Source organism: Rhinolophus sinicus, linkage group LG06 (assembly GCF_036562045.2).
Source record: "Rhinolophus sinicus isolate RSC01 linkage group LG06, ASM3656204v1, whole genome shotgun sequence".
Lineage (NCBI taxonomy): Eukaryota > Metazoa > Chordata > Mammalia > Chiroptera > Rhinolophidae > Rhinolophus > Rhinolophus sinicus.
In genome coordinates this window covers 117,460,534-117,475,821 of record NC_133756.1, presented here as the reverse complement: position 1 = coordinate 117,475,821, position 15,288 = coordinate 117,460,534, and the positions used below count along the sequence as shown (strand labels likewise).

The window sequence follows — 15,288 nt, the reverse complement described above, 5'->3', positions numbered from 1 at the left end:
TCTATGTAAATGTTTTTGATTCTTTTATTGATGCTTATGAGTTAAAAGTGTAACTCTAGAAATCAATAACGATATCTGTATGCAAAATAATACCCTGGAATACAATAATCGGTTTTCTTGAACTTATGACAAACTTGCAACGATGAAGAGTTCTTGGCCTTCTCTTATGTGTAAATATTGTAAATTTGTTACCAATACATAAAATCTCTTGTACCTTGTATCTGTTCTTGTTTTGTAATTATTTGTTACATAACATTTCTTATGCCATAATGTTTAAAAATAAGTGCTAAAATTCCTTTATAATACAAAAAACGAGTACCTAAATGTAAACAAATAAAAATATGAATTAAAAAAATGAAAATGAAAGATTTTATTTTTCCTGAAAGTTTGGGCCAAAAACGTGGGTGTGTATTATACACGAGAGCTCGTCATACACGGCAAAATATGGTATTTCCTTCAGTATTCAGAGCAGCAGAGCTTTGTCCTTCCAGAGAGACCCACGTGAAACATCTACATTTTATAGTATCCAGATTAGACATGCAGGGTGTTTACATGTGGGATAATTCAGTTGGACTAGACATTTCTATTTAATATAGTCAGCTCACTTTTCTATATGTTTTTTTTTTTTGACAGAACTGTGAATAATATGAATGAGGCTACTAGTTTATTATTGATGTAGTACCTAGGGTGCAGGTATCCTTGACTTCATTGTTTGGCTAACTGGATGGTCTGTTGTGTGTCAGACATTGGCAAGTAGCAAATACTGGTAGCAATTTGAATCGAGTGAGAAGATAACTAGAGTCTGGACACTTATTTCCCTTTTTTTTTTTTTCACTCAGATACACCTGTCTCACAGTGTTAATGGTTTAAAACAACAACTGTTTTATTATTTCTCATGATTCCATCTATGTTGCTGGTCTCGCCTGAGCTCTCTCATGTGTCTATATTCAGCTGGTAGCTTATCCGGTTGACTGGGCTCAGCTGAGATTGCTGGGCCTCTGTTTCATGTGGCCTTTCATCCTGGGCTTTTTCACAGTTTGGTGATTTCAGGGTTTCAAAAGAGCAAGGCCCTGTGTGCAAGTGCTTGTCTGTTTATATCATGTATGCTGATGTTTCATGTGGCAAAGCAAGTCACATGCTAAGCCCAGAGTCAGTGTAGAAGGGGACTACCGTGTTTCCCCAAAAATAAGACCTACCGGACAATCAGCTCTAGTGTGTCTTTTGGAGGAAATATTAATATAAGACCCGGTCTTATTTTATTATAATATAAGACCGGGTCTTATATAATATAACCGGGTCTTATATAATATAAGACTGAGTCTTACTTTACTATAAGACCCGGTCTTATATTAATTTTTCCTCCAAAAGACGCATTAGAGCTGATGGTCTGGCTAGGTCTTATTTTTGGGGAAATGGTATATATACAAAGGTAGTACATGAGAAGTACACTGGGAGTCAGGCATAGTTCATTGGGAGCCGTTGGCGACTTTTTGGTTTCATATTTTAAACAGTACTAGGTATCACCAGTTTCATTTCATAATGGTTGTTGCTATGGAAAGAGTGAAATGAAGCTGTCTGGCATTAGGGTTCAGTATTTTAAGTCCTGGATGCTGTAAGAACAATGCATGTTCCCTAATCTGCCTTGGTCATTTTGATGGTGGTTTTTATAGATGCAGAGGATTTTAGATATGGAAGGTACCTTCAAAGTCTCTTCCAGGTAAACTGAGGCTCAGAGATGAGAAAGGACTTGCCCAAGGTCACACAACTAGTAAGTGGCAGTGCTAGAATCAGAATCTGTTCATTTCATTCTTGTTTCAGTGGTTTCTCAGTTGCACAGTATTTAGTACTCGCAACTACCTAGGAGGGAGGTGGAATATAGTTGGAATTCTTAAGTAGGCCTAAGGAATTATGTCAAGGATTGGTTAGGGAATGTACCTTTCAGTAATGCTAACAACTCCTTTTATCAGCCTTATTACATCACTTAAAGCCTGTTTCCAGTTGTTGGTAGCATTTGAGTTAAATGTTCTTCAGTGATAATGTGTGAGACAAAATATTTACTGTTAGATTTTTCTACTATACATTTTACATGTGACTTCTTGAGGCAATAAACAGAAAATGACATAAAATTTAAAAAGACATTTTAATCTGTTGTTAGATAAAATTTTTGAGAGGAATTTAAAAAAATATTTGTATAGTGATTTTTAGGTTTCTTGCCCTGAAGTTTCACTATATATAGCCACAGTATTAAAATATTGAAGGCCTTTCTTGATAAAATAATTTTCTTCTTCTAGAATTGGAGGCATATGCTGGAGTTATCAGTGCACTTCGGGCACAGGGGGATCTCACCAAGGAAAAGAAAGATCTTCTTGGAGAACTCTCAAAAGTTCTTAGGTAAATTATCATAAAAGTTTATGAGACATTAGACATTTCATTTTGAGAGGTTTAGATATACTTTTCACACTCAAGTTGAAGACAGCTATTCAATTTGTTAGTGCTTAAAGATCCCATCTGAGTTGTGTGCTTTGTTACAGAAAATTATGTAATTTACCATTTATTCTGTAATATAATCAGAAAGGGTTTAAGGCAGGTTATTTTAGGCTTGGGCCACCTAGGAAAGGGAGTTATTTTTGACATGGGTGAAAGAAGAAAGAGCTGGCAGCAACCAGATATGAAGATCTAGAGTGGCCCAGTGACATTTTTGGGGGGAGAAGAAGGAGGTAATAGGAAGATGTAGAAATGGGTGGTTATTATATAGTCATTGCCTTAAGGATAGTTTATCCCTTCAGCTTCTCACTAGAGTGGCACTTGAATCCATTAAAAAATTATCGTGAAAGGGGTTCTATGATACTTTGATTGATCCATTCTAACATCTTGAGCTTTCTCAGAAAATGTTGTAACTAAAATTTCCTTTCTACATTTAAAATCATTTTGTTCTATTCTTTTTTAAGTATAAATAGGGAAGAAGCTTTTCTTATATTTGATTAACATTAATATAGGGACATTATTAAGCCAAATCCTCAGTCTTATTGTCTTCATATTTAACGATTTATATTTTTTGTGTGTTGTTTATACTGCTTCATAAATTCTGTGTTCTAGCCCCTTAAATTTTATTTTAGTTCATGATTTTAAATTTAGCTTAAGCAGCAGTAAAGATTACAATTTGACGTGTGGTATTTATTTTATTGAGTACTTATGGATGGAATGGGTGTAGCCTTTTTTTCAGTTAATATTAACTTTATGTATATTTAATCAGGATCAACATAAGCACATTTTTACCATAGTGGTAACATGATACACTGTAGAAGACACACAGCTGAAGTGTGAAGTAATAAAGGAATAATATCCTGGTGTTAAGTTTCATAGCATATAGCTACAGGAAACAGATTATCTTTCCGCTTTTATTTCTTTGTTATAATCTTTGAACATAAAATTATAAACTATTAAGCGTTAGAAAGGACTTCAGAAGACTTTCTGCTGAGTGCCAAAATCCTTTTCTCAGTAACCACAATTAGGGGTCATTCAGTGGGTTTTTGCATATTTAGATAACAGGAACCTTTGCTAATCTTGAACATGGTCTGACATTTCTGAGTTTTGGAGCTAATGACTTGTTTTCCTGTGATTTCTAATTTGCCGCTAATTCTCTCTGCAGTTACATAGGATCAGTATGAATCTTTTTCTATGACTAATTAAATCAAGCATTTGAAGATATATATATATGTTAGGCCCCATCTATATCTTTTCACAAATCAATCCTGTCCTCCCTCCCCCTAGCAAAATGTTGACTTAAACATTAATAAAATATAGAAAAGAGCTGCCTGCTTGGCAGAGTTCTATAATGGCTATTTTTTTTCATAGCATCTCAACAGAACGCCACCGTGCTGAAGTTCGGAGAGCAGTAAACGATGAACGGTTAACAACAATTGCACATAAGTAAGCCATTAGTCATACCACCCCTGATTTTTATGACGTAGTATAACATAGTTTTGAAACAGTCTTCCTATTGTGTAGCAGATTCCTGAGTCTTTTATCTTAATAGTAATATGTCTGTACTCAGGGATCCTGACCATAATGGTGTTAATTGTTTATTCAGTTGGTTATGTTTTTGCCTTTGGTTAGGCAAGCTCTAAGTACTCAGGTCAAATCCCGTTACAATGTAATCTCTATATAACTAACGGCCACCACAGTTTAGCAGATGAGATGATTCACTTACTTGAAGCAAAGTTCAATAACAAAGTAGTGTGCTCCCCAAATTTGATAGCCCTTTAGAGGTTCTTTGTAATGGTATTTGATGTATATATTGCTTTATAAATAGGCGTTATAAAGTTTTTGGTAACCAACTCTAGTATTTCATGTGTTTTGAGATTCACAAAAAGGATTATAAAATACATGTTCTGCTTTTAAGAAACATGAATACAGTATATCTTACTTTACTTTAAAAAGCCAACAAAATAAACTAATAAAGGAGTTTTATCAAATTGTTTTCAGATCATTATAACTATTTGACAGATGGGGTGGAGGGAGGTGGAGGGCTAAGGGCAGGGATCAAGCTAAGCATTATAGGATGTATGGAGACAGTGCCTCATGAAGAATAGAGGAACAGAAATTATCCTATAAATGTTAATGCAAGATGATAGGAACATTTCATAAAATAAGATATAGTATAATTCATTTGTTTATTTTTATGTTTTAATGTGAAATAAAATAAAGGAAAAAACTCAATATATTTTCATAATGTGATAAATAGTGCATTTAAAATAAATGACAGTATTTGTATTGACCCTGAAGATCCATTAGCTTTGTGTTCTGCTTGACTGTTCCTCATTTACTTAACCTATAAAATGGGGTACTGCCTTTTTTAACTGCATAGTTTGAAAGTTTAGCTATTTGAATTTTGAGATTTTTTTCAGTGGTAGGTACGTATGTATTGTAGAAATTTGGAAATTTTCCATTAGAGACATTAAGTATTTAGTTATCAGACCAAAATGGTTGAAACATCCAAATATTGTGTTCCTTCTTTAATTTACCATAAACTTTTAAATTGGGATGCTCTAAAAATAATAACTGAGCCTAGATTCAAATTTGAGAACTGGTAATAGGAAACTTGTGTGCTAGATAATAAAATAGTAAACAATAGCTTGCATTCAGAGGCACTTAGATACAAACTTAGTACCTTAAAAGCATTGGAACAATATTGTGTGGGGCAATTAGTTGTAAGTTGATGCATCAGTTTCATACTTAAAGGATAACATTTATTTAGTCTCCTTTTCCTTTTTTCCCCTTTAAAGAATGAATTTATCCTTATATTTGGGTGAAAGACCAAGTTACAGGTATGCAAATAGGTTATTATTATTTCAGGCTTTTTCTCGTATTTATTTCAAAATTGAAGCTCTCAATTATTCAGGGGCACATATTCCATGTACAGATTAACCGTGCCCCTTACTTTTCCTTCTTTCCCTTCCTCCCCCACCTAACACTGCCCACTGTGGTTATTTTGCTGCTTGGGAGTACCTCTAGTCAGAGGGTGGGAAGGGAGAGGAGGCGAAAATTTTAATTAGTCATTGTACTACTTGTTAGTTGTCCTGGAAAAGGCTTGGTGGAAGAATTTTCAAGTATTTGCCAAAGTATTTTTAGATAATATGTGGGTTTCTTTAACCTGTTTGACCTCTCCCTTTCCCTCCTCTATTAGCATGGATAATTGAGAGTTGACTTTTATCTGCCTGTGATTCCTTTTTCCCCCCTCCTTCTGATTTCTTTAATACATGAATTTAATTTTTTGGAAAGAGTTTAGTGTATAATTTTAAGCTTCTTAGGTGTTTTCATACTCCTGTTTTAATATGTTATACTGTGGATTTTAGTTTGACCAGATGTCACATTTACTTGTTGAGCCTAGGGATCAGTGAGTGGGAATGGTGAAGAAGGCTTAGATCCCTCATTCTCTCCATCTCCTCTGCCCTCTTTCCCTCAGAGGTAGCAACAGAACTTAGTTTCAAAGAATATCTATAGGAGGGTTTCATAGTCAAGAGTCTGAAAAAAGCAACTCCAACCAAGGAGGAATGCGTCTGAACTGACTGCATTCCCCTTCTCCTCACACTTCCCTCCCCCACTCAAAACAGCAGCTTAGGCCAGAAGGAATGTGGTTGAAAGGTGAATAGAAAGCCAAGAAGATTGAGTACAAAGAAGGTAGAAACAAAAGGAGTGGGGTGTCTGGGATCAAAGAAAAACCTTGCTTGTGGCTTGAAGCATAATGCATGTTTATTATTTCTGCACCAGACCATTTATTAAGTTTGGTACTCTAATTCAGTTTTGAAACATGGCAGAATATTATAGTATTAAAGCCTGGAATGTCAAGGGGCTTCAGGGCTTTTAATTGGGCCGCTCTTGCCAGCATTGTCTCTAGAGGAAAGTGGCTATCTGGAATTACTGTTTTCTTAACCCCTTCTTCATCAGCCAAAGAGTCACTGGTTACTGTGTGAGTTTGTATGTGAGGATGAGGATTTCTTACTAGTGCCCTGCACACCAAAGTGTGTGAGGGGCCAACCAAGGTAGTTTCATTGGTGTCATGTTAGAGTTCTTAGAAAAGGGGCTGGAACAAGGTTCCCCCCTCCCTTGTCATGTTAGTATAACTCAGGTATGCCAGAGAAGCCCTGGAGTAAGATATTTATAAAAATCTGTTAACAGTTTAGATGTTTTGTGTAACTTAATGCGTATTTACATCTTCATTACTAAGCAGATAGGAATTTTTGATCTAATTCTAACATGATGTTTAGTTTTTCAATCACTTAAAAAAAGTTTGAGCATGTTTGCGTGAGTAGAAATTTGGAAGATTTATAGATCTTTCTGAAAGTTGCAGTTGTGTCTTTTGCACTGCAAATTCTCTCTTTTCAATAGCATATATTCATGTGTTTCAAATTATTAATCTTTTATAATTTCTGCCACCATTTAAACAATGCACCAGGTAAGTGTAGGCATCATTTTATTTGTATTATAAACTCACGAAGCAAATTTACTAGTGATATTCTAATAAAATGATAGTAGAATAGGAGTAAGCCAAGAAAATGCTGAATAGCTTTTAGAATTTTTTCCTTTGACAATTAGCTGTAGCTGTTTTCTGTCTCTTGTTTATACCATTCCGTTTCAAAACTAGCATCAACTTGGAGATTATGTGATAAAAAATCTGTGAGGGTTATTGGGGAACTCCTCTTTCTCTTGTTTTAGGTAGGACTCCGTTACCATGAGGGAATTGGCAGATTTCCCACAGTTACCCAATTGGATTCATCAACCCCTAGAAATTCCTTTCTGAACTGAATGTAGATCCTTCTCAAATTGTAAAGTAATTTACTTGTTCCTTTCAGTGACAGTCGGTAGTAGTTAAATAACAGTGCCCAATTAGTATAAATCAAAGGCGAAAGTTAGACATAAAACACGTTTGAAAAATTTTATGCTCTCTGTTTATAATGTGGCAAATAATTTCAGTAGCATGTTTGCTTGTTGCAGGAGACATTTAGTAGCTGTATGACCTTAGGAAAATTATTTAAAGCTCAGTGATTCAATTTCCCCATCTGTAAAATGAAGATAATGTTACCAATTTCATAGGACTTTTGAGAGAATTGCATGAGTTAATACATGTAAAATGTTTAGAACAATGCCTGACATACAGAAAATGATTAATTGATGTTAACTATCATCCTTACCACCGTCCTCATCATCATTCTCGTTACGCCACTATCCACTAACAAGGGCTGTTGTGTACTCTAAACATGAGGAATCGGTGGACATGCAGAGTCTTAAACTCTAGGTTGAGTTGTGGAATCGTTGGTTTTGAAAACGGTACAGAAATGTTTCTGATTTAGTGAAGAGGTTGATTGATTCTTCGTGAATTTTAAACCTCAACCTTAATCATTAGTCAGGAGAAGTGACACAACTACCTTTTGTGGTGCTGCATCAGGAGAAGTGACACAGTTATTTTTTCATATTGCAATCTCCGTTTGGATTCTTGGGGTAAAATTTGCTCAAGAAGTTTAGAGTAGAGAAACTGGGAATAGTGTCTGTGTAAGGATAGTGTTCAGTAGCCTCAAATGCTTAGAGTGAAGAGTGGTATAAATAAATAAAATTAAAGTAGTGGCAGGCTTCCTCCAGTGTCCTCAGACCTAGTCTGGTTTTTTCCAGGAAGCATAATAATATAACACATCCCCAGTGACATGTGCAGTGATATATATCTTCTATCCCTCAAGTTTCCCTCGTTTACTGCCTCAGTTTCCCTTGTTTGAAAGCCTTAGAACCTCTGGCCATGCAGGCAGTTAGATAATTTTGCAAAGGTTCACTGAATTCCATCCTTAATTATTAAGGAAAATCTGATTTTTAAAATTATTAGTGCTTTTTACCTTTCTAGTTTAATTACAAAATTAAGTTTTAAAAGTTAGTACAAATACTGGTTTTCATTAGCACTACTGGATTTAAACTAATGAAAATAATGTCAGTATTTACTTAGAAGACAGGAAAATTTTTCATAGTTTCAATTATATTCATTATCAGATCCATTCAGATTATAGAATAAAATACATAAGAACACAAGTGTGTGTGAAATTCCTTGAATTCTGATTATCATTCATAATTTTGATCTTGCTTGCTTAAAATAAACCTATTCACTCAGGGTACTTTTTACAATTTAAAAAGTTATATTTGTTTGAGAAAACATATTTGATTCATTTTTAGTGATTGAGAACCCTTGTAGCAGCATTTTCTTTTTTGTTCAGTATGTCTGGACCTAATAGCTCTTCAGAATGGTCCATTGAAGGCCGTCGATTGGTACCGCTGATGCCGCGGCTGGTTCCTCAGACTGCCTTCACTGTAACAGCTAACGCTGTTGCCAATGCAGCTATCCAGCACAATTCATCTCTTCCGGTGCCTGCAGAGACAGGAAGCAAGGAAGGTGAGTAGAAAAATGTTTGTATCTAGAGATGACTTCTCTCAGATTCTTCAATCATCTGTTCTTAACCAGCATGTAAAAGTTGCAAAACACAGTGAGCCAGTCTTATTCTGAAACTAGAAACTGCAAAGTTTTTCATCTCAGCCAAAATGAAATCTCCCTTTTGTTCAAAGTGTGAATTATATGAATCACAAAATTGCAAAAAACCTTCTTGGAATGAATTTTTGATATCAGTGTATTTTGTTAGGAGTGAATTCAAGGCCTTAATGAGTGACATGGAAGATAAATAAGAGATAGAAGTCATTTAGCTGCTGGGGAAAGATCCTGAACTGAATACTTTAGAATATCAAGCTCTGTTTTTGTCTCCTGGAATCAATGGTATATGCTGCTTCTCTGTTCCAGTCAATGTGCTGAATCCATTAGGGATTACCTGACAGATGGAGAAGGCATTCTTACTGTTATTTATTCTAATAATTGACAAATGCTTTAAAAATCTTTGAATTCTCCTGAGGTCACCAAAGAATAATATTAAATTCGAGAGTGCATATTTGGATTGACTTTAGTAGCTTACTTTGGTGTCGTATAAAAATGACCCTGAAAATAATGTATTAAGTTGTCAGATTACTTTGGGGAATTGTCTTTTCTTAACTAGCAATGAGCTGTGGAGCAGAGTGAAATACACTTTTCATCATGCCAGGCTCTCTTAGGCTGAAAAAAGCTATATTCAGAAAGAGACAGTTATTAGTGTGCAAACTTGGCTTCCATTGAGTTTCTTTCATTCGTTTTATGAGCGGTATCTTTCTTTGCTTCCCACTTTACCTTTTCCATCCACCAACTCTCTGGTAAAGTGGAGAAAATATAAGATTTTCAATAGTCAAATCTATGTTTGAATCCTAGTTTGCCATTTCCTAGCTATGTAACCTCAAGCAAGTTTTTTAGCTTCTGTGAACCTCAGGTTCCTCATCTTTTAAATGAGAGTGTGGTTTTGTGACAATTAGTGGTAACACTTGGAAATAATTTAGCTTAGTACATGGTACTCAGCAAATGGTGCCTATGAGCTGTTCTTGCTTGTTGTTGCTATTCAAGAAATTGAAATATGATGTTGTCATTACTTTAGTTGAGTTATTGTTGTACTGCTTGGATGGCAGGTGACCCAACTGAGTTGGTTTATAATAAAGAAACCTTGCCTTGGTTCCCCTCTAGTAGCCAAATTGGAAATTGCTATGGTTAGGGAAAAATTATCCATCACCCCATCATTGGTACCGCTATTATTAATAGTATTAAAAGGGAATACAAGTACTAAACGCCTGCCTGTTTAACTCCTGCCGTGAATGAACAATGATTTTCATTTTTCTCAGTCCAGTTTTAGGCTTGATTTCTTTGTAACTGCGCTCTTCTCCATTGGCAGTGTCACCTGCAGACAGCTGTTAACTACTTGGGGAAAACCCAGTTACGTGATGACTTTCAGGAAAGGTTTTAACGTGTGGACCTAATGAATAGCTTTTAACGTGTGGACCTAATACCTAGTACTGGCCTCTAACTTCAGATCACATGAAAATGTTAAAATTGGCCTACAGTAAAAAATAATTTTTCTGTATGCATGGACAGTTTTGGTGAAAGTTAACAGCAAACTTTTTTATCATTCCTTCAGTAGTGGTTTGCTATTCCTACACAAGTACCACGTCAACCCCAACCTCTACCCCCGTTCCAAGTGGCAGCATAGCAACGGTTAAGTCTCCAAGACCCGCCAGTCCTGCCTCCAATGTAGTTGTCTTGCCAAGTGGAAGTACTGTTTATGTCAAAAGTAAGTGATCTTCTCAGTGTCATCAGGGCCATCTTGGCAGAATGCTGCAGCGTAGGCTCTGATTAGGTCTGCCTTCCTGGGTTAAATCATTCGTTCACTGGCCATTAGCAGTGGGTCATTTCTGAAGGTTCTACAGAATTCCTTTCTTTACATGTGACTAGATATATATTGCTTTTTAATTAGTTCTGGGGGTTGAGAAATTTTTTTTTTGTTCTTTGTGGGGAGTCTACCTTGAACAGTGCTATCCTTCACGTATTTACTTGTTTTGATTGTCATGGAATAGAAATGTGAGCAAACACTAAAGGTATATATTCATGATTTATTTGGTGTTTGCTCCTGTAATTGTGATTTTTGTAGTGTTTTTTTAAAAATTACTTATGTAACATCTGTTAGATTCAGTGAAGCATTCCAGAGAGTCCATTTTTTATATTTCTAGTTGACTGTAATTTTTAGAAGTTTATTTGCGGTTTTTAACCCCTTGATTCTACTCTGTAAAACAGTTTCATAGCAAATTCATTTTTTATTTTTCATGTCTATTATGTTAGTATTTTCTGATTTTGGTATCAACTGGAGATCATTAATATTTGATTTTCATTTTTTCTCAGTATAGTTATAAACTTGATTTCTTTGTAACTTTTAGAGGTGGAGTTTGCTGTTTTAGACAGGAATGATTTTAGATCATTGTCAACCTTGTTTAAATTAGAGTCTAAAAATTGAACATGTAAGGAGTTATATATATTTATATATTTTTCACCAGTTCCATGAGTTATGCCGTATACTTTTTTTTTTTTATGTCTGCTCTGTAGAGATTTTCTATGTATGTTGCGAGGTTTTTGTTTCTCACTCGATTTTTTAAAAAGTCTACAAAAACAGTTGAGGCTTTAGTGCATAAAGAAAAAAACTAAGAATTTGGGACTGTTAATTAAGTTTATATCTGATTTCTGTGGATTTAGCCAAAGTGGTCTTTTAAAATAACTATAGAGACCTATTTTTTAATCATTTTTTAAAACCTTGAAAGTGAATCCCAAACATGAAGAAACCATTTCACATAACATGTAGTTTGAACTAACAGGAAGTTTATTGCTTTATTCTCAGAAATCACACAGGCAACATTAGTTTGGGATATAATTCATTCAGCTAGCTTTACATGTGCAAGGACTATACCAGGGAAGCAACCAATAAGAGTTAGTCATTGCCCTCTGGGAGCCCCTTGATAATGAGGGATGTACAGACTGACAGCCACATGGCCCTGGGGTAAGTGATACAGAAGAGAACGGACTTAGTGCTTGTAAGCTCAGAGGAGATGCGAATTCACTGAGGAGATGGCTTGCAGGATGATGATTGCAGGATCATTGATGGTGGCTGGTATTCATTCCCCAAAGAACAATAGTATATAGACTTCATGTGCGTAGACTGTGGTGAGGTGGCTTGGGGCCTGGTGAGCAGTTCAGTATGCCTGGGTGGAACAGGGTATTGCGTTTTTGGAAAGATACGGGTCTTCGAATGATATAGTAATGATTTTGTGCCTCATCTTATTGGGAGATAAAAATTACTTACTAAAGAATTTGAAGCAAGGCATTGGCATGATTAGATGTGAGATTTTATAATTGGTAGTAGTATGGAGAGGAAAAGAAGTGGAGAGATTAAAAGTGTGGACACCTTTTGGGAGCTTGCTCCTAAAATACAGGCAGGAGATAAGAAGGCCTGATGTGGTCATAGAGTGAAAGGAGGGAAGGCATTAAGAGACAACTTCTCTGAGGGAGGGTTGATAGGACTTACTGTCTGATTGGGCCTAAGGCAAAGGGAGAGCTGACGGATGACTTGATGACACAAAGATTTTAAAATAAAGTAGAAAATACACTGTTAGCTTGGTATAAATATAGCAATATTGTCATTGCCTTTCAGGTGTTAGTTGTTCAGATGAAGATGAAAAACCCAGGAAACGAAGGCGAACGAACTCGTCTAGCTCCTCCCCTGTTGTCCTAAAGGAGGTTCCAAAGGCCGTGGTTCCGGTCTCCAAGACCATCACTGTGCCTGTGAGTGGCAGTCCCAAGATGAGCAATATCATGCAGAGCATTGCCAACTCCTTACCTCCCCACATGTCTCCTGTGAAAATAACCTTCACCAAACCATCAACGCAGACGACAAACACGACAACACAGAAGGTATGTTCTGGAGGGAGTCTTTGCCTGCCAGTGGCTGCTTCCATCTCTTTCAGTCAGTATGGTGCAGATTTCACACACATGCACTGAGCGCGTACTATGTGCTTGGCATTTTGCTGGAATGTTCACATCTCTTTAAGTGTGCACGTAAAGCTTTGGAAGAGGTATTAGTATTTCACTTTTTGTAGATGAGGCTCAGAGATGCCAAATGACTTGACTTGCCTAATACACCATAGCTGGCAGATCCCTTACTTCTATGACCTTCATTCTATTTTATTGTGATGCCATTTGGACAAAAATTAGAATGTAAAAGATTTTTTTAACCTGTAATAGGAAATAAGGTAACTTTACCTTTAGGAACTCAGTTTTTACTTCGCCAGAGGAACAAAGTTGTCAGAGTTAAGTGTTTCATAGAAGAAGAAAGGATATGATTAAGTGAATAATTGTTGTCTTCTTTTTTTATTCTTTGTATGCTGTCATCGCTTTATTCCGAAACTGTTCTCTCAGTATGTTTGAATCATCAGCATGCTGTCAATTTCATGTTATTAGAACCCTCTGACTTCCCACGCTAATCTGTCTGGTTGCCGGTGGCACCCTAGACTTGTTGTATTTCTGGGGTCTCCCTTCTGATCTTCCACATTCTGATTGTCCTCTTTCTTGGTTTGTTTACTCATTTCCTGGAGCATATCCTCTAGTAGGTTCTTGTTGTATAGGTAGACGGAAAGTACATTTTTGAGACCTTGCATGGTGGATTGAAGATTTCCTTATTCTACCCTACCACTTTCTTGATGGTTTAGCTAGGGGAACTATCCTAGGATGGAGGTCATTTTCCTTGAGAATTTTGAAGATATTACTCTATTGGCTATGGCTTTTAATATTGCTTTTGAGAAACCCAATGCCATTCTAATTTCAGATCCTTTTTCTTTCTGAAAACTCAGTAACTTTCAGAGTTCTGAAATTTCAAGGTAATTTTCCATGGTGTGGGTCCTTATTATCTATTGGATTGCGTGCTCAATGGCCTCTTTCATTCTAGACACTCATGTACTTCAATTCTGGGAAATTTCTTAAATTATTTGTTTGATTTTTCTCTATTCTCTCTTTTTGGATCACCTAGTATTCAGGATGTTGAACTGCCTATATTGATCCTTTAATTTTTTTTTTTTTTAGTGCTTTCTCACTCCCATTTTCCGTTTGTTTACTTTTTCCTTCTACTGTAGTATAGAGGTTAAAAGCCTGGGGTTTGGAATTAGACTTCCTGAATTCGAATCCCAGTTTTTGCCACTTGCTAGCTGTGTGACTGTGGGAAAACTAAGCTCTAGATCTAAGTTCTCTTATTTATAAAATAGGGGAAAAAATATCTATTTTTTATGGTTTTGGGGTGTAAATAAATGAGATAATAAATGTAAAACTGTTAGAATAGAGCTAGCACATAGTTAAATGCTTTATAAGTATTATTGTATATTTATCCTTCAACTTTATCCTTTACTACTTATATAAAATTTTTTCATTTTTCCTCTATACTTTAAATTTCTAGTAATTCATTTTTGTTCTCTGGAAGTTCCTTTTTTAAAAAAATAGCATTCTGCTCTTTCATAATATTTTCTCTTATCTGATGATAATTCAGGATAATTTGTTTTTATTTTCTTCTTTCATGTTTTCTGTTTTACCTGTAACTTCCTTTCATCTGTTTGTTTTGCTCTCTCTCTCATTTCAGAGTTTCATTAAATGCTGGCTGTCTGTTTATATATGAAAGTGAGCACTAAAAAGCTGACAGGAAACTCTGTGTATAGGGTGGGACGTGTTGGCTGGTGACTTTCATTGTAGGTTGACCTAGCTGGGCTGTTTTGTTGAGAAGCACCCAATGACCCTTTCCTTCCACCAAGCTGTCACTCTCATTAGGGCTTTTTCATGGACTGGTCAGATTCCTCAGAGAAGAATCTTCTAATCTCCTACCTAGAGTAGCAATGTGAGTATTTTGAGAGTAAATGGAGGGAGAGGACTGGATAATCTCACCAGTCAGTATCCAGACTTGACTTTACCTCTCTGTTCTCAGCACATCACCCAGCCCACTCAGCATGGTGTCATCAAATTCCCTCGGATTTAGGTGTAGTCTTTAGGATGAGGGAGGATAATTGGGGATCGAAATGCTGCTTAAACAGAATTTCAACTAATTTTCTTCTCTCTAGTGCCACTTTTACCCCCACCTCAAAATTATTTAATTCTCTCGATTCCTGTGTCTTTCTGGGGTTCTCTGATGCAAGTTGTCTTGTTTTTGTTCTTTTTGCTGTCTTAGGTTTCCACTTTCTTGGGTGTGTTTGATTGGTTACTACTTGTCTGTTTTCCAGTTTCCAAAACTTTATAGCTGTTGTTTCCTTTCCATTTTGATCAAACAAATT

At 35.9% G+C, this 15,288-nt stretch overlaps 1 protein-coding gene across 16 annotated transcripts in view; it reads left to right on the top strand.

The window, feature by feature from the left end:
- The window catches only part of EMSY (EMSY transcriptional repressor, BRCA2 interacting), a 91,359-nt gene that overhangs the window by 5,706 nt on the left and 70,365 nt on the right, over positions 1-15,288 (top strand). For 5 of the 16 annotated variants that reach the window (XM_074335748.1, XM_074335745.1, XM_019726436.2 and 2 more), the window contains exons 3-8: positions 2,292-2,391; positions 3,856-3,930; positions 5,286-5,327; positions 8,754-8,929; positions 10,578-10,730; positions 12,636-12,895. In XM_074335748.1, coding sequence (XP_074191849.1) covers positions 2,292-2,391; positions 3,856-3,930; positions 5,286-5,327; positions 8,754-8,929; positions 10,578-10,730; positions 12,636-12,895 — 806 coding nt within the window. The remainder of the gene's footprint in view (positions 1-2,291; positions 2,392-3,855; positions 3,931-5,285; positions 5,328-8,753; positions 8,930-10,577; positions 10,731-12,635; positions 12,896-15,288) is intronic. The other 11 variants (XM_074335744.1, XM_074335742.1, XM_019726431.2 and 8 more) reach the window with 7 other exon arrangements.